The sequence below is a fragment of the Haliotis rubra genome, unplaced genomic scaffold, assembly GCF_003918875.1.
Source record: "Haliotis rubra isolate DU_JTF1 unplaced genomic scaffold, ASM391887v1 Scf34, whole genome shotgun sequence".
In the NCBI taxonomy this organism is placed as follows: domain Eukaryota; kingdom Metazoa; phylum Mollusca; class Gastropoda; order Lepetellida; family Haliotidae; genus Haliotis; species Haliotis rubra.
Window position 1 is genome coordinate 3,195,689 of NW_025767013.1, and position 23,976 is coordinate 3,219,664.

At 42.9% G+C, this 23,976-nt stretch overlaps 2 protein-coding genes across 2 annotated transcripts in view; one reads left to right on the forward strand and one right to left on the reverse strand.

Annotated features, from left to right (window-relative positions):
* LOC124284602 (C-myc promoter-binding protein-like) overlaps positions 1–439 on the reverse strand; it is an 86,594-nt gene extending 86,155 nt beyond the window's left edge. The window contains 1 exon segment of the mRNA XM_046720707.1: positions 271–439. The gene's annotated coding sequence lies outside the window, so the exon portion shown is untranslated.
* Positions 440–7,410: 6,971 nt separating this feature from the next.
* On the forward strand, positions 7,411–19,540 carry LOC124284571 (HAUS augmin-like complex subunit 1). Its single transcript, XM_046720665.1, has 6 exons — positions 7,411–7,435; positions 8,215–8,404; positions 16,151–16,285; positions 17,392–17,515; positions 18,262–18,327; positions 19,433–19,540. Exons 1-6 carry the CDS (start codon positions 7,411–7,413, stop codon positions 19,538–19,540), a joined length of 648 nt encoding a protein of 215 aa, XP_046576621.1.
* The last annotated feature ends 4,436 nt before the right edge of the window (positions 19,541–23,976 follow it).

Below are 23,976 nucleotides of genomic sequence, written 5' to 3' on the forward strand. Positions count from 1 at the left end.
CCTGCTCAATGGATTGCCGAGTCGGACATGTGAGGTTTTTTTTCACAATTCAAATGACGCATCGAATGTGCGTATCTGCTATCATTCAGATATCACAGTGGGCGTTCGATGAAGCTGAATGACTTATCCGTCACCAGACGCAAACACATACGTGTGATTCAATAGTGGTTATGTGGTCTAAAACTGCCGAGTGTATTTACAGTATGTGGGCCGGATCGATGTTTATGAACGTGGTACAAATAATGTGCACGAGCACAATGGCGAACTTACCATTTATATGCAACAAATAAAGTCCGTGAACTGTCTTTAAGCTTCCCGAATATAACTCGTAATTCACAGACACAACAAACACCACGCAATTCCGTAAACACCGTCTCCAATCATCTTGAAGCCAGGCCAAGTAGTATCTTCCTGTCCACCATTTTGAAATATTACCCGATGACCCTTGTTATTGTATTCATACGCTGATTCAATTCAAATGGCATATCATATGTTTTTGAAAATGAAGGCGATTTAGTATTACATTAAACAAGTCATATTTATCATGCACATTTCTGGCTACCCTTTTAACAAAATGCTACTCAGAACTTTTTCTAAAGAGAAATGACAGACACCTCAAGAACTACTTTGGGTTTTGGTGATATGTTTTAGTATCAAATGTTTATAAACACTTCCAGAAGGATCAGTATGTATCATGGTGCTTAAGAAAAGCATGTGTATGTGTCCAATATGATTTCATTTTAAATAATAGTGCGTATTAAGAAAAATATCAACACCGTTTGTTTGACTTGTATGTAAATATGCTGACATGAAAACAGAGAACAAATCGCTAAAACGCAACTAAAGTGAATATTTTACGTAGCTTCACTCACTTATCAATCTGACGCAGTACTATTTCTTTTGTTTGAACAGAAAAACACACATCGAAACACTTTTATTTCAGTATCTCATTTGATATATACCCATCACTTTGTAATAGTGATGCCAACTCAGTAACATTGAGTATATAGTCCATAGAAAACGTAAAAAAAATATCAATATCTATAATTTACCATGACCCGTTTTTCCAGACAACAGACTTTTTTTTAAGAAAGGTGGTGTGCACAGTTTATTTTCCCCCGTTTTCACGAGAGTTTCAATGGTCATTTAAGCAACTTTCAGGACAAAAGTGTGGGGTGGTAGGGGTGGGTGCGCAACCCCCTTTGGATTCGCCTGTGTTGAAAAGTGACACTGTATTCTCACATTTACGCACGCTATAATATCTCACACATTCACTCATATTTCCTAAAACAAATTAAAGGGTCTCGATGTAGGGATGTTACATGCCAGTAGTCAATTTGGTAACCAGGAGCCATTATTTCATACTCTAGAGTTTGTGCCGCTATATATATAATTCGCTACAAAATGGTACCTGATAATTATTGCTTGTAGTCAAAAGGGCTCAAGGCCAAAAGTGCCAAAATTGAAAAAGTTAAAAAAGGCCAAAGAAAAGTCGAAAGGGCCAAAGGAATGTCAAAAGGGCCATAGATCAAATTGAGATAAGAACATACAAAGTAATATATTTATAATTTACATATTTATATCAATATGTAGTTAGGGACCGTTCATAATTTATGGAGATTTGTGTACAATGTACACAATTTTTAGGATTAGAACTACTGCAACAACATGTAATGAATTTATTCTAATCTTCCATTTTCTAAAAAGTTTGACTTTTCTTTGGCCCTTTGACTTTTCTTTGGCCCTTTTGACTTTTTCAATTTTGACAGGTTGGGGATACCCCCTATCTAGTGTATATGGACCCATCCTGGGTATTACACCCCAACTAAGTGAATAAACGCGCCCTATCGAGCCCATAAAAACGGCAATCTCACCATCCGCGGCGCTCACACGGAACGTCGCAGTATGGTGAGGTTATTTTTGCTTAGTACGGTATTCCTTCTAACCATACCCCATGCATCAACAGTCCCACATTGCCTCCATCAGCGCTACGCTATCGGTAAACATGACCACTATCACAACATTCTGAATCAAAAATGGCCCTAGTTCCACCAGTATTGACAACACAGCAAACATTTTCAACACACACATCGCCCTTATCCCCTGCAACACACCACGTACCTCACCATGCGTCGTCCTCGTTGCTATCCAGTAATGGCGGCCGCTGACTGCACGTCATCACTCAAAGTACACAAATCTACGGAGGGCAAAAGGGACACATTCCATTTTCGCCAAGGGACATAACTCTTGCAATGACATTGATGATTTTATGCGAAAAAACACTTCACAATGTAACAATGACACCGACAGAGGTTCTAAAGGTGAAAAATCAACTAGCAAACCAGTACTTACACATGTCATTGCTGCTCACACATGACATACATGTCATAGACCACAAACACAAGTGCACACAACTAATAAATAACTGATCCCATAGAGTAATGGCTACTAATGATCGTAATATACTCTACAAATTGACATATATATCAAATTATATTGATTGATATGTAACCTGTATAAATTGAAGGATGAAATCTGTCATTCAGGAAAGTAAAATCAAATTGTTGGGAAAAACGAGAAGAGCTAAATGGTCCAAAGGGGATGAGACAGCACCCTCCCGAAAAAAGGGTGTGCATCACACTGGACCCAGAGGCCAAAACTACATGCCAAATGCATCGGACCGCTCCAAAAGCTTCCACAAAAGAAAAGCGACATTAATAAAAATGGTTTGTCTGATTTGTCATAACATAATTCCATGCTAACATACTGACTTGTATTGAGTAGAAAATCTTAAGCTACCTTCTTCACATACGACTTGTTCTTCAATTGCCTCCACTAGTTCACCAATGAAAGCGAGGATCCCGGCCTTATTTCCCCGTCTCACATCCTTCCACTTCTGACTCCATTCATTGTCCATCTTGTAAGGACATAATGGTTGGAAACGGACTTATTCATGTAAATGATTTCATGGAAATACATTGTTAACATGCATCACCATCAATGCAGCTATCACAATCACAATAGGTGCAATTACATAGGGTGAAAAACTGACATTACAATTCAGTATATCAACCATTATTAAGTAACTTACGTCATTCTGTTGTAGCTTTAACTGTACCAAACTGATCAGTTCATCTTTGGTTTTAGACTCTAATTTTTCTTTGGCCTGCCTTTCCTCTGGTGTGATGTATATGCGCATCAAGGGTCTGCCTCTGCGGCTAAAATCTCCAGTCAAACCAATACGTCTGTAAACACCATACAACATATATCCCTGCTGAGCATTTGTGTAGTTATACCAGCCTATCATCCTGTTTCTATAAAGCTACACATTTCAATATGAGGAAAATGATCACATTACATTATTGCTTTGTGTAATGGGTCCCATTATTACTTGCATATGCAATGGTAATTAAATGTTCCAACAAATGTCATTCCTGATGATGTTACCTCATTTGAAGTAAATGTATCGTTTACCCAAAACCAAGATATGAATATACCTGTATAAAGCTCTGTTTTGCTGACACAAATCCACACAGTGAACTAATTCCTTGTCAAGAAGCATGGTTGGATCAAGACCTATAATTCACAAACATTAATGAATTTCATTTCCTGTATGAAAAGCGATAATATGTAGTAAATGTATAATGAACTAAAGACGTGTTGTTAATGATTTGTATTTACCTCAAACTTCAGATATATGAAGCGAATATTACACTTGGACCATATCAACCATAGTGACAATTACGTATACTAAAGGTCATATCATCCTGTGTACTATTACCTGTATGAATGCCATCTTGGAGTGGGTCACACAAATACTTCATGGATCGCAACCAACAACGCCATCCCATGATTTCGGGGGGCCATAGTCCTTGTTGTAATGGTCGAAAAGGAATCTACTTCGTGGATGCCTATCACCTTGTAGACAGTTTCCCGCATCTACATGGAAAATAATTAACTTTAAATAACAATTGATATCCTATTCCCACTGATATATTGATCCTTGCAACATACAATAACCAATATATTGAGCATATTCTATCCTCAGAAACAAAATGACCATTCTTTTTATAGATGGAACAATTTGTGACAGTAAAATATGGGGTATGTATGTGTAATAAATAAATGTAAGGTTGTTGACATATAACAATTGAGCAATACACATATATCATACTTATATAATTTGCTATAATTACAGGAACCAGAAGGAGCGCAACCCTTACACACAAAAAGTGTGACCATCCCTCCCCCCTACCCACATAATACAGCAGCCGAAGCCAACGCCTCCTGAAACAACGGCTACAACTGAAGAAGTGCCACAAATCCAGGAACCTATTGCTGAAAATCCCCAAACATCATCTTCAACGGAAGGGAATACAAACATTACAAGGCGGTGTAGAAAGTCGGTACAGAAAAGGAAGGATGAGAAAAGTGACATTTATAAGTGCCCGTTGTGTCATGTAGAGTATGGCACATCCGACCCACGCCTCAAGGAGTGGATAGGGTGTGACCATGAGAGTGACACAACGTGCACTTATTGGTGTCATATTTCATGTCTGGGCATCCACATATCATCATCAAGGAACTTAAAACCATTGAAAATGTACTGTCCAACTCACAATTCATTAAACATGAAGACATGAAACTAAATGGTGTTATATTGATTCATTCTGTATACAATAACCCCTTACTCTGTTGGTTTGGTCTCGACTTGCGTTGATTTGTAATGTGAAATTAGGGCATGTAAAGCCTAAGGATTGAATCAGATATTACACATATAATACTTGTTCCGCCAAAATACACCAACCAGTGACACCTGCAAACCCAGTTCATATCAGATAGAAATAGAACCATGGATGATTATAGGATCATTGTATGAATAAATAATCAGTTTTGAGGACCTAGGTTGGAAAAATATACCTGCTCCAGTCTCTCTAGATTGCGACAACTACGCCTCCATGTCTGCTCACTTGGTACCCCCGGAGGTATCCACATCTTGATACGTCGGTTCCAAGACTCCAAGACAAAGTCTCCCCCCTCTCCTTTGCTCTTGTGTCTGGACTGTGAAACTACTTCACATTCTTGTATGTGTTTCAATACCTCTGGAGGTGCTAAACATCGCAGAGTCTCGTCTCGGAACATTATCTGTTGATATGTTGTATTGTTCATGCCATAAAACAGATTACTCATTACATGCTTGGATGCCAATATGAGAGCAGGGTTGTTTCGGCGCACTGCTGACCGGAATATGAACAATGGGATCACAAATTTCAACAAGACATTCCATAGGAACTTGTGATTAGGATTTTTAGTGTCTTTCATGTTGTCCAGGAAGGTAGATGCATTCACATGTGAGGTATTGTGTACATCTTGACGAATGAAGGACGTAATGAACTCATCTAAACTTCCAAAAAGAAAGATCATGATGAACTGCCATGATTTATGATGGTTTGTGCATGCTTCAGCAAACTTTAAAGCATTTGGTGATCGGAAACCATTTAAAATGGCAATATGTTTGAGAAATGGCTTCCACAGCAGTTTGAATAATGCCTTTACCATATTCATTTCTAAATGGCCCAGGCCAGGAACCACGCACAAGTTTGGGAATTTAAAACATTTTTCAAATTCAATTGTCTGGTTGGAATGCACGTGTTGAACATGATTAAGAAGTTGGTGCTCCCCTCCCCTGAACTCCATTTGACAGACTGGGCAAATCATCCATTTGCTGATAATGTTCGCCACAATGTTGTATGGTGACCCATCACAACCAACGGTAACCCACTCCCTGTCCTTTCCCAATCCTGTCTGATTTTCAATGCATGTTAACACCTCTTCGACACTTTGGTAACCATTGGGGTTTACCATCACGGGATCACCAAGACTTATCAAGGGATGAGGGACTGGATGACATTCAGGGATAAAAGCATATGGATCATCGGATTCCTTCTTGGCACAATCTTGTACTGTATGCCTATGTGCATCCACAGGATCAACAAACACTCCATTCTCCAATCTTTGTTCTAATTTGATAGCATCTATTCTTGTTTGTAAGAAATCGTGTATGACATTGTCCAATAATTTTACACAATTTGTAGAATATTGGTCAAGTAAGGGTCCAAGTTTATCTTCAGTGTCAACGGTGTGCAACCAAAGGTATGGGGAGAATGACAGTTGAGTTTGTATGGAACAAGTAGGGTTGCGGATGTAAATGACATTTGTTGTTACACTACATTTCGTTTTGTAATTGAGGGAAACATTCCAGTTTCTTTCCACCTTTTGGTTATTATCAAAAAATACCATGACAGAGCCTTCTGTTGGACATGTATTTGGACTACAAATGTTGTCTAACCAATTGGCATTGGTTGTGTAAGATCCGGAAGGTGACACATGATTATTCAAAGTGGTGGCACTTTTACTCCCTGTGAGAAAATATTGAAGTATGTTAATGGTAAATGCCAATGGAGCTATTAGGTTCCCACACGACATGTAGCAAAGATTTTCAATAATTCTGGCCATCAGAATGTTTTTTTTCCTATTCTGGGGGTCACTCTCATCCTCAATGTGATGGTTCGACATCGTGCAAAGTAAAGTAATTAAATGTCTGTTCCTATTTCGAAGCCATTTTTTACAATCAAGTTTGTGCAAGAAATCTTTGTCTTTATACACATTGCGCATTTGGTCAGTTTCTGTGTTGATGCAGGCATGTAGAGATGAACCAATTGCTGAGATTAAATCATGGAACTCGTCGTCAGAAAGTCTTGAATGTTCTATGGCATTTATCACTTCTTTTACAGAAGGATTTTGTGTTTCTTTTGAGAGATTGTCTTTTGCATGATTTGCACAGCCAGTACATATATAAGTACTATCATGTGTCAAATCTCCAGTAGCCTTTAAACAATCTATGATAGATTTCGGATGAACACGTGATGAAATCTTTGACACTTTGTATGCAGAGGAATGACTTGTATATTTGTCATGTGAACGACAGCTGCAGTTATTAATTTTTCTCTTTGGCATGTTGATGTTTGTTGAATACATTTGTTACATCTGCAAAATCAGCAAAATACACAATAAGTCATAACGCGACAGTTCATGAATTTCATATGCTCACATTATGTTAATCCTTCACCAAATGTTACTGTTATTAGTGGGTATATAATGTATGCTTGCCAGCACATAACATTGTCAAGTCCATTACTCTATGAGATCAGTTAATTATTAGTTGTGTGCACTTGTGTTTGTGGTCTATGACATGTATGTCATGTGTGAGCAGCAATGACATGTGTAAGTACTGGTTTGCTAGTTGATTTTTCACCTTTAGAACCTCTGTCGGTGTCATTGTTACATTGTGAAGTGTTTTTTCGCATAAAATCATCAATGTCATTGCAAGAGTTATGTCCCTTGGCGAAAATGGAATGTGTCCCTTTTGCCCTCCGTAGATTTGTGTACTTTGAGTGATGACGTGCAGTCAGCGGCCGCCATTACTGGATAGCAACGAGGACGACGCATGGTGAGGTACGTGGTGTGTTGCAGGGGATAAGGGCGATGTGTGTGTTGAAAATGTTTGCTGTGTTGTCAATACTGGTGGAACTAGGGCCATTTTTGATTCAGAATGTTGTGATAGTGGTCATGTTTACCGATAGCGTAGCGCTGATGGAGGCAATGTGGGACTGTTGATGCATGGGGTATGGTTAGAAGGAATACCGTACTAAGCAAAAATAACCTCACCATACTGCGCGACGTTCCGTGTGAGCGCCGCGGATGGTGAGATTGCCGTTTTATGGGCTCGATAGGGCGCGTTTATTCACTTAGTTGGGGTGTAATACCCAGGATGGGTCCATATACACTAGATAGGGGTATCCCCAACCTGAACATCATACCAGGATGTTTGACCTGCACAAATCCTTAGCATTTCCATCGTCGACAGAAACTCAACAATTATATATTTAGTAAAACCAAAATCAGTTAATCAATGACTTAAAGTACCTCTTGCACATGCTTTCAGAAGATAGTATGTTATTTACATTCATCCTAAATAACAAGAGCAATTTATGCACTGATTTGTATTGGTTGGCCTGCTACCTACATCACTACCCAGCAGTAATGGTGTACACTTGATAAGATTACTTTCAATGCACATTGTAGATTTCTATCTGTAGCTTTGCTTTCCAACTTCCTCTCCAAACAGAAACCAATTTTTGTGCTTAAGCTGAGAGGCTCTCTCTGAAACATGCTGTCCTCCCTTCACGAAAACCATTTACTATGTTTCAGGTCAGAGACTGTCTCGAATAGTGAAGGATATGAACCTCAGTCAGGGATGTTTGTCCCAGTCAGGCTTGACCAGCCTTCGCACTCTCGCCAACCTTGCCCTTCTCTTGGATGTCCGAGATGCCTCCGACACAAGGTGAGTTGGGGATGGACTTGTATACTGAAAATTAGTGTATGAAATCTTTCAAAACATGATGCTAATACTTTTTAAAATGGCAAGTTGTCAACACCAGCATAAACTCTCAGTCCCGTCCGTGGCTAGTACATTTATCATCATTTAAAAGCTCTACAATCCGGCAGCTGTCAATTCCAATTTCCAGATCTTGGCATGAAATGAGCCGCCCGATTATGTGTGTTTATATAGTAATCAGCGCTGCCTAATCCGGCGCGTGGTGAGGTGTTGGCCAGATGTGTATTGTCACCAGTTAATCCTGCGTTGAAACTATGGTTGCCGACAAAGATAATTTATTCTTCATTCAGTATGGGTATACTTGTACACGTAATTAGTGAGTTTACACCTGTCACTCATAAGGGATGTGTCACTCAGCAATGTTGCACTCAAGTTTTTGCCTGCAAATACCACATCAGTGTTACAACCTCTTGACCAAGGTATTATTCAGCTTTTAAAGTCAGATACAAATCATATTTCATGAAGTCCCTCATTACAAGAATGGAAGAGATTGGCTCGGCAGATGAGTTGGCAAAATCCATCACAGTGCTGGTTGCAGTTCACTGGATTTCAATAGTATGGCGAGAGACGTCGGTAGACACCATTAGGAAGTACTTTGTCTCCTGGGGTTTTGATGCCAGTCCAATCAGGAAGGAAAGTGATGACGAAGATGACGACACATTCCCCTGTCTAGTCTCATCACCACTCTCTCCCCTTACATGACGACAGCAGATTTTGTCATCAGTGACATGGCCATTCCAACAGAAAACCCTGACACGCCAGAGTGGGAGGATCAACTGCTGACGGCAACACCCAAGGAAGAAGACAGTGCATTCTTTCTCCGACAAAGAGACAGAGGTTCCAGAGAAGCAGTCCTCCATGACAATGAGAGACTTGCTCAAAATGTGCATGGAAATGAAGCACTTTGCTTCGTCTAGCGAGACACACTTTCTGTCCCACATTGACAATTTAAAAAGTGTCACCGAGAAAATTGCTCTTGAATCATCAGTTGAGAAGAAACAAACCAAACTGTCTGATTTTTTTTCAAATGTGTTGATTTATCATGTTTATGTCTTGCTTGACGAAGTATAAGGATGTATACCCAAATCTCCCTACAAGTCATCCATATTTTTCCTTATCCTGACTCATGCTCTTTTGCTTGTCCCCTTCCTCTTGCGAACATAGTGGAACACTTGTATCTCCTTAATTGAAGCTCCCTTCAATGTAAAATCACTAATTGGTACTCACCCACGAGTTACCTCCCCTGCCGTAAGCGTGGGAACAGGTGTCGCCACCCTCTGGCCTCATGCTTCACTCTCTCCTTCTTCGCCCAGTGAGCAGGATGTGAGAGCGCCTGTGTCTCCTTACACACTATATCCTTTGGTTTTTCTTAGTTAGTTACCTTTTATAGTTTACTATAAAGGTATAGCTAGTATCCTTCAGTTATTTGCGTTAATAATTAATCGTATTTCTACTGTTTATTCAATGTGAGTTCGTGATTGTTCAGCTAGTTTTACATTGATGAAAAACTGTACTATTTGTAGATTACGTTTTCGCTCGCGGATCCGGCATGTGGTATGCCCTAGTTGTACTACGCCTTTGTGCGTTTGACTCACGCTGCAGTTACTGCATAAATTTAACCAATTCTGCCTTTGATAAATACCATCTTTGCGTCTTGAGACGCGTGTTGCAGATAGGTCACGCAAACTAGGTGTAGACATGGCCGATACGTCGGATTGCCCATCCAGTCAACTGCTGTCGAAAGTGATCCCTCCCGTCTGGTGTTCTGCTTGAGACCCCATCGGAAGAGGGACGTGGGATGCAGTCCGTCACCTCTAAGAAGCTTAACCGGCCTCTCCAGACATCCAGTCATCGCAGACAAAGTCCAAGAGGGCCTCAACGTCTTCTCAACGCAGACTTCGTACCCCCAGGGCAGCGTCTTCCTCCAAAGGGAAATCTACGAAGTCATCGAGAACTTTCTCAGACGAGATCGTTCCAGCAGCAGAATTGGGCCTCTACGATGACCAGCCGATCATCATACCCGACATACGCCACAAGAAGCGACCAGTGACAGCGACAGTGACGTCAGCAGAGATCAACAAGCAGCCTGATGCCTCTACACTGATGTCAGACGAGATCGCTGAGGGCCCCACCGCTAACACAGCAGAAAGGGCACCATCTACTACGTCGCAGATCATCCCAAACGATCTTATGAAACAGATCATGATTATGATGGAAGGCCACTATAGACTGGAGAAGCAGCCATCCCAGGGTCCGAGCCTTAGCGAAGGCTCCAACGTAGACAGCACCCCAGGGGCACCATCTGTCAACGTAGCAGCCACGACAATGCAGCCTTCGCGAAGGAAGTCACAGACCACCTCGACGAAGGACCCAGATGTACAGCCTTCGCGAAGGCCTTCGCGAAGGCCGGAAGAATCATCACCTTCTTCGGCGTCATACTCAGATATGGAATCTGATCACCAGACCACACGCAAGCCTTCGCGAAGGTCATATCATCGTTCCCCAGGACCGACGATAATGGCTTCGCTTAGCGGCGTTCGCGAAGCGACACCTGAACCCAGATCGTCTTCATCTAAAAGATCAGCAAGGGACTACACAAGAGCAGCCGAAGCTATCAGTCCCTCATAGATCGCCAAGAAGGTCAACCTATCGATATAGATCACCAAGACGATCACCTCGCCGATCACCACGTCGATCACCTCACAGGTCTGCACATAAGCCTACAACTAGATCTCCACAAGCGTCAAACGATATAGAGATAGAGCCACACAGCCCTACATCAGAAGAGCAACAACCTCTTATCTATGATGATGGAATGGAAGATGATGGAGGAATTATTTTCTCAGATGCAGAGATAAGATATTGGATGGTCAATAATCTAGATCTCTCATCACCTTCCAAGAGTGGCAATAAGGCGCAGACTTATCTGATGAAAGAAGATGACGCAGATGCTATTACACTACCCCCAATCGACCCGATTGAGGCGGTACCTCAGAACCTAGATACAGCATTTAACAAAGCCACAAAGGTTCAGACGCCACATCTGCCAAATTTCAGCGCCAAGAAGTTCTCCACGCATAATATGGAACCCTTCTTCAAAGCGCAAGACATCGATGAGAACTATAAGCTGATCTCCGATGCCAAGAACAAGTACTACAAGATTGATGATCGGAAATTGGTTCAGATAGAAACCATGGCCAGTATGCATGTTCTTCGGTCTAAATAGATCTAGAACAATAAATGAGACACTTATCTCCAGATTTGAACACCGACCTCTGAAGATGACAGAATGATTTACTCGGCCCTACTGATGCAAAAGAAGGACCAGCAGTTTTAACAGATCATCTGGCGTCTGTCTCAGCAGCACTGACCTTAGCTCGTCGTCAAGGCCTCCTAGCTTCCTGCAACTGGGGTGAGAACTTTACAGCTCCACTATATACAGCCCCGTGGTCTTCCCCATCCATATTTGACGGAGGAATAGACACAGTCTCCAAAGAAGTCACCAAGGATTCTAGAGAAGTCCTGATGATTAAATCGATGGACACGCTAGCCAGTGTCATTCGACAGACTTCACAAAGATACTCAGGGAGATCTAAATTCACGGGCCTACAAAGAGCTAGAGACAGGAAGATTGCCAGTTCCAGGGGAAGAGATTCTTTTCGCGCCCATATGGCAAACTATAGAGGAGGGTCAGGACGAGGCAGGACACCCAGAGGTTCCCCGCAACTATAAGCGCTGAAAGACAGGTTCGGAACGACTGGAGTCTTCCACCCCCAGCCGTTCCAGTACAACCGTCACAAGTGGGTGGACGTCTTCAACTACACTGGGAAAACTGGGGAATACTTCAAGACACCTATGTCTCCAACATTCTTCAACGGATTTCGTGATCCCACTACAGGCCAAGCCTCCACTAACAGTCAACCCTCACAAGTTCGAGGTAGAGGCACAACAACTACTAAAGTTAAGAGAGGCGGTTACATTACTCCTAACCAAGCAGGCCATAGAAGTAATAGAGCAAGGAAACATCGAACCAGGTTTCTACTCCCAGTTTTCCTAGTACCCAAGAAGAACTCAAGGAGAAATACAGACTCATTTACAACATGAGCTTCTTCAACAAGACTTACTTAAACAAACCACCCAGGTTCACTATGCTACATCTACCGCAGCTACGGCAGATGATTCGCCCCATGGACTACATGGGCAGTATAGATCTACAAGATGCTTATCTGCACATCCCAATACATCCCGAATCCAGGAAATACCTTCGGTTTACGCTTAGACGGGTTACATTACCAGTGGAAAGTAATTCCCATTCGAATAGCATCAGCCCCATGGTTATTCACGAGGATAACGAAACCGATTGTTATCTATCTACATCGTCAAGGGCTACGCAGTGCGTTCTTCCTCGACGACGGGATACAAGTAGATCAAGATCCACAGCATCTCAAACTACAGTTAAACTACATCATAAAGCTACTAACACAGCTGGGATGGTTAGTAAACTTACACAAGTCGGACCTAGTACCATCGCAAGATCTGCAATTCCTAGGAATCCGATTTATCACCAATCTCAACCGTATAGTCGTACCAGAAGACCGTTGGCTCAAGATCCAACAGATCATTCCACCAGCTCTACTGTCACCGCTACCACTTCGACAATGGCAGAGCTTACTAGGTCTTCTAACATCAGCCCAAGACTTGACAGTCATAGGCAGATTACAGTTACGTCCGTTACAGGTCTTCGTCAATACACATCTCGACGACCTACAACCATTCAGTCTACCGATACATCTCAGACCTCATCTATTATGGTGGACAAAGAAATCGAATGTCTGCGAAGGGATTTGTTTAGCAGAGCAGGAATTCAAGACCCATCTATATGTAGACGCGTCGCTCCAAGGTTGGGGAGCTCATCTCTCCAACCGGACGGCATCAGGGTTATGGACTCAGCTAGAAAGCAAACTCCACATAAACGCATTAGAGATGAAAGCTGTAATCAACGCCATAAGACATTGGAGCAACATTCTACAGAATGCGCACCTGATGATACATACCGACAACTCGACAGTGGCGTTTTATGTGAACAGACAAGGCTCAACGAGATCGCCGAACCTTTTGAATTTAACCTTTCAACTGTTCGAATTAATCCAAGATCTAAATCTACATGTCAAAGCATGCCACATCCCCGAGCCAGGAATATACTAGCAGACGCACTCTCGCCACATCTACCGTCACGACAGAATGGATGCTCAATACAGAGATATTTGCACAGATAATCAAGCAAATAGGAGCGCCGCTAGTAGATCTATTCGCCACAAGGTTCAACAATCAACTACCGACATTCGTGTCACCAGTGCCAGACCCACAAGCATGGGCAACAGGCGCTCTAAGCATTTCATGGGAAGGCCTCAATGCGTCGCGGCGTTTCCGCCCCAGCAATAATACCTCTAGTATTACAGAAAATCAACCAAACGCCAGAGCCTACAACTCACTTTGGTCGCCCTATTGGCCGGCCAGAACGTGGTTTCCGCCTTAATACAAGATATCGGTCAACCGGCACTAGAACTACCCTGTAGCGCGCGTAAACCTGTTAATACATCCTCACACCAAACAGGTGCACAGAAACCCAGAAGTATTCAAACTTCGCAATGTATGGACTGTATTAAAATGTGTTTAAACAAGAGAGGATATTCTACCAGGGCGGCAAAAGCGGTCACGCTTTGCCTTTACGATACTCAACAGCGTAACTTTATGCGATGACAAGTGGCAAAGTTTCAAAATTATGCAACAAACAAAGGGTTTTACAGCGAGAGATGCTCGCATCCTCAAGTGGCAGACTATTTGTGTTACTTACGGCAAAACAAACATTTAAAAGGCTCGACATTGTCAACATATCTTGCCGCGCTTAGTTCTGTGATTTCTATGAGAACGGGTGTTAAATTAACAAGAACACCAGAGTTACTGGCCTTACTACGTGCTTTCCGATTGGAGGACCAAAAGGAAATTCCCGCCAGCTTGGGATCTGAATGTAGTTTTACGACACCTCACAAGTGAGGATTACGAACCATTGGAATCGACAACGTTTGAATTTCTCTCACAGAAAACAGTCTTCCTGTTATCGCTAGCCACGGCAGCCAGAATATCTGAAATTCATGCTCTAGATTATGAGAGGATACAGTTTGATGAAAATCAAAAGACAAGCACCTGGGATTAAGATGGGATTTCATCGCTAAAAAATCAACTACCAGGTCAACCAGACAGGTTATTTCACATCCCTCGCTGCTATCCTCAATTCTTGGATCTCAAGATACATTGGACTTATCTCTATGCCCAGTAACGAGCTCTCATAATCTATTTACGTCGTTCCAAAACAAAGCTAAGATCGCTCAGAAGATTGTTCATCCCGTTATCGCCACAAATCAGACAGAAGTCTCGCACCACCATATCAATATGGATAAGAACTGTCATTTCGCAGCCTATAAGGCAGCAGGACTGGACCCTCAACAGCATCAAATCCTCATGAAATCAGGGCATTGGCATCCACCTGCGCCCTTCATGGTAACTGTTCATTGAATACAATTATGGAAGGATGCTTTTGGAAATCTAACATGGTGTTTGCTAATCACTATCTCAGAGATATCACCACCGAGGGCGTCTCTGGCATTCATCATTTTGGTCCTTTGGTCCCTACAAGCTCAGCAATTGACAGTCCCTCAGAGGCGTTAATATTCACCCCACGAAGATTATTAGATATATGATACATATATTCACTAGCTTATAACTCCATGGAGTTCTAGGGCTATGTACATATTTAGCTTAGGTTATTCAACCTTAAGCTCATACTGAGTTATATTCAGTGTACAGCTCGTTAGAGTAGCAGTTTATATATATATATTGATATATCAGTATATTAGTAAGGTAATACCCCACTTATAGTGTATATATCTCCATGGCTTATTATAAGGAAATATCCTAAGTCTCAATGCCTTATGAAGTTCAAGAGGGGTTATTACAATATCCTTACTTAAATCACTAATTAATCCAAAGTATTCTGTTTACCCACCACCTCTCGATTGGATTCTACAAGCAAAGAGCATGAGTCAGGATAAGGAAAAATATGTAATTTTCTGAGTAAAATTGATATTTTATACTTATCCTGACTCATGAGGTTACTTCCCTCCCATCCTCCCCACATAACACTTTGGATTTCCTGTAAATTCAAGTGTTGGGCTCATAAAATCAGGAGAGAGTGAAGCATGAGGCCAGAGGGTGGCGACACCTGTTCCCGAGCTTACGGCAGGGGAGGTAACTCGTGGGTGAGTACCAATTAGTGATTTTACATTGAAGGGAGCTTCAATTAAGGAGATACAAGTGTTCCACTATGTTCGCAAGAGGAAGGGGACAAGCAAAAGAGCATGAGTCAGGATAAGTATAAAATATCAATTTTACTCAGAAAATTACATTATTGATCTTCTAAGAAATGCCCACGCCAAAGACCCGGATTCGATTACCCACATGGGCACAATGTATGAAGCCCATTTCTGGTGTCCCCTGTCATGATATTGCTGGAATATTGCTAAAAGCGGTGTAAAACCTCACTCACTCAATCAACTCTATCAATCAATCAACTCTAACGAAATGCCTATCAGTTGAGCTTCCTTGTTAATGTTGCAGCTTGTATGTATATTGTAGCTACCTACTGGCTCTCCAGAACCTCTCTAGTGAGCTGACAAAGACGGCCGAGACCAAGACACAGGAGGAGCGATGTCTGGCTGAGTTCACACAAAAGTCAAAGTCTGCCCTGCACAAGTACAACTCCTTGCTCAAGTATGTGGGTTCTTGGTACAAATAACTTTCCAGATAATCCATAGTCTGAGTGCCAGATCCAATTCCTACTGTGTCTACAGAAAGATGTACTTTTGTGTCAAGTGTCCATTGAATTGGAGTCAACTTAATTAAGATCCTTTATGAGGGAAGGGCTTTAAATGTGGTCTCCTTTAACCCTTCAAATTGGCCTCTGTGATAGGACTGAGAAACAGGTAGAGGCAGCACTATCTATATGCTGCTTTAGCCAGTTGTCTACAGCCTGTAGGTGGTGGGGTAGCCTAGTGGTTAAAGCGTTGGCTCGTCACGCCGAAGACCCAGGTTCGATTCCCCACATGGGCACAATGTGTTAAGCCAATTTCTGGTGTCCCCCGCCGTGATATTGCTGGAATATTGCTAAAAGCGGCGTAAAACTAAACTCAGTCAGTCAGTCTACAGCCTGTGTCCAGAATAATATTTTTCAGTCTTGTGATATCAGCTTGTACAAGTCCACATTGAAGACCAGATGTACTGAAAATATTATCCAGATATAATTTAAGCTAGAGGACTCTAAACATTTTGACACTATGATATGCACCTATCCTTCTCATTACTTGTAAGACCCATGAAGATCCGGGCTAGAATTTTTCTTCAGTAACCCATGCTTGTCAAAAGAGGTGACTATCGGAATCAGGTGATCAGGCTGGCTGACTTGGTTGGCACATGGCATCGTATCCCAATTGCGTAGATCGATGCTCAGGCTGTTGATCACTGGATTGTCTGGTCCGGACTCGATTATTTACAGACCGCCGCCATATAGCTGGAATATCGCTGAGTGTGGTGTGTAACTAAACTCACTCACTCACTCATTACTTGTACATGCTCCAATAGCTCTTTTAAATGAGACATTCGGGTGAAGCTGCTTTTAAAACTTCATTAGAGGGGGTTACATGGGTGGAATGTTTGTATAAGAAGACCCCAAGGACCCCTGAACGTTTAACAGGGTTACATGCAGATAAAATCCATTATTGTTTCCTGTGTGAATGAAAGTAGTATGTTATTTGGCCTAAAAACACTCTGCACACAACAATGAAGAGGGTACATCTATGACAGGTTATCTAATTTTCTAGAACTCTCCATCACCTGGAGGAGAAAAGTGTCACTCAACGTCCAGAGACTGAGAAGAGACGGAAGAAAGTGAGCTTCCTCATCGACAAGGCCAAGCAGTACAAGGGCTCCATGCAGAAGCTTCAGGTAGACCACTTTGTGTTAACTTCTTTCTTCATAATTAAGTGGTTTGCCAACAAGAATAAGATCCCAAGAGTTCTGTGTTTGCTCTTGCCTCCCCAATCTTCGCATCCTCATGATCCATGTTCTAAAGGAGGTTTTGTTTATTTGTTTTTTAACATCACACTTGGTAATAATAAAAAAATATTTAACAAACTGTAAATAATCAAGACAAGACAAGCAAATATCTTCTGTGGTTTCTCAGTCGTCAATGGTGCCTACTGATCACAGTTATGACCAACTGATACGAAATATAGGCCTTGTTGTGTGCAATACATAGTTACAGGCTTACTATCCAGGGTCTAGATTTTTGAAGCTCTCTTAGAGCTAAGACAGTCGTAAGTGCCATACATTAACATTAACTTACGACTATCTTAGCGCTAAGAGAGCTTCGAAAATTTAGGCCCAGGGTGATAGTGTTCTGTGCTATTCATTGTTAGTGCTATGAGCGTACCTGGTGTGGAGTTTGGTGCTATGTAAATGGACACATAATTATTACTGTGGGGACTCACCAATACACCGATCCAACCATAGGTTTCAGCAATTCGCGAATCATACCCAGGCAAGGAAACTGATCAGGATTTCACATTTAATCTGTCAAATTGAATTTGTGTTTGACATATTCCACTTTCAGTTATCCTTATTTCATGTTTGGTAATGGGATGAGCTAAGTTTTGTATAATCCTAACATCTTCCACTGTTTAATCCGGCAGGCAGAACTAACCAGGGTGGGAGCTGACCCCTGGCTGTACCACCAGACACTGGTGAAGAAATCAGAGGTAATGTCCCTTCACCACTACAATCTTTGACCCCTCGCTGTACCACCAGACACTGGTGAAGAAATCAGAGGTAATGTCCCTTCATCACTACAATCTTTGACCCTGGTTGTACCACCAGACACTGGTGAAGAAATCAGAGGTAATGTCCCTTCATCACTACAATCTTTGACCCTGGTTGTACCACCAGACACTGGTGAAGAAATCAGAGGTAATGTCCCTTCATCACTACAATCTTTGATCCCTGGTTGTACCACCAGACACTGGTGAAGAAATCAGAGGTAATGTCCCTTCACCACTACAATCTTTGACCCCTCGCTGTACCACCAGACAATGGTGAAGAAATCAGAGGTAATGTCCCTTCATCACTACAATGGGTACAATGTGTGAAGCTCATTTCTGATGTTCCCCGCTGTGATGTTGCTGGAATATTGCTAAAAGCGGCGTAAAACCAAACTCAGTCAGTCAGTCATCACTACAATCTTTGACCCTTCACTGTACCACCAGACACTGGTGAAGAAATCAGAGGTAATGTCCCTTCATCACTACAATCTTTGACCCCTGGTTGTACTACCTTTATCACATTAACACATTCATTTCATCAGTCAGTGACCCTTCACTGTACCACCTGACACTGGTGAAGAAATCAGAGGTAATGTCCCTTCATCACTACAATCTTTGATCCCTGGTTGTACTACCTTTATCACATGAACACATTCATTTCATCAGTCAGTGACCCTTCACTGTACCACCTGACACTGGTGAAGAAATCAGAGGTAATGTCCCTTCATCACTACAATCTTTGATCCCTGGTTGTACTACCTTTATCACATTAACACATTCATTTCATCAGTCAGTGACCCTTCACTGTACCACCTGACACTGGTGTGGAAATCAGGAGTAATTAGAAGGTAAACCAAAGTGATAAAGATCTCACTCGTGCAATATTATTAAAGTCTTTATGATTTGTAACATTTTCAAAATGTGTTTAATCCAGTAACGAACCTTTTACAAATACTTTTAGACAACTGAGACAAAACTGATTTACTATCAATATGGCGTTTACTAGTGTCCCTTTTAGATGTTGGCAATTCTCTTTATGTTTTAGGAGCTCCAGGCTCTGAAGCAGAAAATAGCACCTCTAAAAACAAAGTTGCAGATGTACTATGATCTACCACCTGTGAGTATGAAACAGTCCTTCAGAACTGAACTGTAATTACAGAGTCAGTTTTGTTAAATAAACTGAATCAAATTTTAACCCTTCACACAAGCTATTTTCAATGAAGATCCATACCATTTCTCATGCTATTCACAAGGTTTGTGCATGCTGAACACAAGCTGCAAACATGGTACACCAACATGACTTACAGGCTACACACTTGCCACAAACATGATGCTCACAAACTACAAACATGAGGAAGACAAGTCACACATGATGCACACAGGCTACACACTAAATACACATGAAAAAAGACATTATGCACAAATGTTATGCAAACCTCTAACATGATGCACACAAGCCATGAACATGATGCACACAAGCCACGAACATGATGCACACAAACCACGAACATGATGCACACAAGCCACGAACTTGATGCACACAAGCCACTAACATGATGCACACAAGCCACTAACATGATGCACACAAGCCACTAACATGATGCAAACAAGCCACTAACATCATGCACACAAGCCACTAACATCATGCACACAAGCCACTAACATCATGCACACAAGCCACTAACATCATGCACACAAGCCACTAACATCATGCACACAAGCCACTAACATCATGCACACAAGCCACTAACATCATGCACACAAGCCACTAACATCATGCACACAAGCCACTAACATCATGCACACAAGCCACTAACATCATGCACACAAGCCACTAACATCATGCAAACAAGCCACTAACATCATGCACACAAGCCACTAACATCATGCACACAAGCTACTAACATGCTGCACACAAGCCACTAACATCATGCACACAAGCTACTAACATGCTGCACACAAGCCACTAACATCATGCACACAAACCACTAACATGCTGCACACAAGCCACTAACATCATGCACACAAGCCACTAACATGCACACAAGCCACTAACATCATGCACACAAGCCACTAACATCATGCACACAAGCCACTAACATCAAGCCACTAACATGCTGCACACAAGCCACTAACATCATGCTCACAAGCCACTAACATCATGCACACAAGCCACAAACATCATGCACACAAGCCACTAACGTGATGCACACAAGCCACTAAGGTGATGCACACAAGCCATCAACATGCTGCACACAAGCCACCAACATGATTCACACAAGCCACTAACATGATGCACACAAGCCACTTACATGATGCACACAAGCCACCAACATGATGCACACAAGCCACCAACATGATGCACACAAGCCACTAACATGATGCACACAAGCCACTAACACGATGCAAACAAGATGCACACAAGCCACTAACACGATGCACACAAGCCACTTACATGCTGCAGACAAGCCACTAACATGCTGCACACAAGCCACCAACATGCTGCACGCAAGCCACTAAGGTGCTGCACACAAGCCACTAACATGCTGTCACTAACATGCTGCACACAAGCCACTAAGGTGATGCACACAAGCCACTTAGGTGATGCACACAAGCCACAAACATGCTGCACACAAGCCACTAACATGCTGCACACAAGCCACTAACATGCTGTCACGAACATGCTGCACACAAGCCACTAACATGCTGCACACAAGCAACTAAGGTGATGCACACAAGCCACAAACATGGTGCTCAGATACACCAAGCACTATACACGCAAGCCACAAAAATGATATAGATAAGCTGCAAATATGTATACCATGTGTACAGTCCGTTTGCTTTCATTTGAGACCGATGAATTTCCCTCTAACACAAAATCTAATAAATGCTATTTCACTGCACACGCTTGTTGATTACTAGGTAAAATGAAGTGAAATTGAAATTTCACACATACAACTCGCACACCTGGCTGTTCTAATGATAGTTTGTTAAAAACATTTATATTCAGGTGTGAAAAACTGTAAGTTTTTTAAACTTATCCTATCTCACGACTTGCACCTCTCTCTCTTCATTCGACCATGAGTGGAAAGCAATTAAAACTTTGCTCAAGACCTACCTTGCCCCTCTCCCGTGCTGTGCATGCCTTCCTGTCTCAGTGGGTGCTCACTAGTCCATGACAGCCACGAGGCATGCGCATGATCCTCCTGCGTGATCACCTCACATACTCATTCTCTTTCTTGTGGCTCCACTGAGTGGGCGTGGAAAATTTTCGATCAGAGAATTGCTCAAAATGGTTAAGCCTGTTAAGGCCAGTAAGCGGAAGTTTTCGTCCGTTGTAATAAAGTATTTTCAGCATGGGACCCTCACATCGTGTGTTGATTGTGTGGGTGCTTGTGACTGGGACACTGCAGCTGTCCTAAGTGTTCAGGTCTGTCTAATGGCGTTTAAATCTTACAAGCGTGCTTGTGCCAGGCGTTTGGCAGATAGGGCTAGGACTATTTCTGCGGGGTCTGGTCCATCTCCGCTAAGAAACAATGCTTAGATCGCCCCACCCTCACTGCTCACCGTTCTCAATCGGCCGTCGCCTGGCGAAGATTTTATGGGCAACCGTCAGATTCCTATTTATCTGAGAGCGTGAGGCGGCTTTTAGGGAGGAGTTCCCTCACCCAGTTCACGTTCTCAGGGCGTACCAGGGTGGTAGTAGCGACCGATATTTCTTCACGCCAGACCTGCGATCTACATTATCTCGTAGGTCTGTTTCTTCGAGCGATCACAGACCGAGAACTTCTAAGCATTCATCGTCAAAGCGGGGATCGGCGGTTGGAGCGTACCCGTTCTCCTAATTCCACGGTTTCATCTAAGCGGAACAATTCACCCACGAGTTGAATCACCATCTGGTGCGAAGGTTGAATCGTTCTTCCACGGCTGGCAAAGTCGTTCTAGGTCTCGTTCACTTCGAGCCGACTCACATAGCGAACCGGCTCACCTGCCGAACCGGCTCACCTTGCGAACCGACTCACATCGCCGAGCTGGCTCACACAGCCGAGCCGACTCATAGCGAACCGGCTCACCTTACCGAACCGGCTCACCCTGCGAAGGCGACTCACATCGCCCGAGGCGGCTCGACCCGGCTCACCCGAACCGACTCACCCTGCCGAACCGGCTCCACGGCGAACCGGCTCACCAGAACATCCTCGAATGAGTTCAGTTGATCGAACTGATTCACGTAGTCGAATGGGTTCCTCTGGCCGTACTGTTTCGCGTACTCAAATAGGTTCACCAGGGACGAACCGCTTCACATTCCGACTCAATTCACCTCAACAGGTGTTTCCGTTCGACTCACCACAGCGTTTTGATTCCGTAGTCGTTCAGTCTCACCTAGTCGAAGTGGTTCGCCATTTCCATCCGGTTCACCTAACGGCTTGGTGTCTTTCGTCAGAGGGATAATAGAAATCGGTCTCATTCACCTCAGGGGAATCAGAATATCCCCTCTAGCCAGCCTTGTGCTAGTAGCGTCTTACGGTCAGTGCCTTCCCATGATAGTACATCAATCAGCGCGCCGTTCTGTGCGGGTGGTTTCACCTGCTAGGCAGCGTTAAGCTTCAGTGGATCAGCGTTCACCTTCCGCCTTTCCACTTCTATTTTGCCCGGTCACAGATTATTGCTGAGTCTTGGAATCCTGCTATTGATTCGGCTCCAGCGCCGGATTTAGATACCATGCCGTGCGTTCGTCTGCTTGGAATCAGTGTCACTCGTCCTCACATGTTCAACAATCGTCTGGCGTGCCAGCAATAATCGTTCGAGGATTTGAGGGATCGGACTTCGATCTCAGACTACTTTCCCTTCACCTGGGCAGTCAGACATCTCCACTCCTGATGGCAGTTTTGATGTTGTTGAACCGGCTCACGTGTTAGCCTGGATAGTTGAAAAACTTCAGCTACCTCTTAGTAAATCTCCAGATGATTTGGCCACCGTCTTATGCCATGACTAATAGAGATGTTGCCAGTATCACACTTCCCTAAGCCCATGTCTTCAACAATTGCCTTCTTCTCTTGGCGGCTTTCAACAAGCTTAGAAGGGACGAAGGATGGTTTGTCTGCTCAAGGTTCAGACCATCCACGGCACATACTCATGGTGTGAAACTTTGGTCAGCGGCACCTTCAGTCGATGATGACATTTCCATGGTCTGTGGCAAAGCGTTCCATTTCGCCGTATTTGGTGGAAGACAGGGAATTAAGCTCACTTAGATACTCACGGTTAGCCATGCTATCCCTGCCATTAGCTGCATTATTTCAGCTGTTGGCGGCTGTTGAGGCGGTCAACCATGCATATCTGGACCAGGGCGCATACATCAGGGGTAGTATGACTCTGATTTTAGACCAATTCAGGTGGTCTTGAGCAATTGTCTCATTTTTGGCTATTTACTTGCAATCTGGCGGCCGAGGTCCGTTGAATTTCTCCTCATGGGAAGATAGATTCAAGGCTGAATTATTTCGTCAACCATGGTCGGGGGATACGGTGTTCAGTGGGGCTATTGCTGAAATCGCATCATCCAAGGTGGACCGTCTTAACCAATTTCAAGTATCT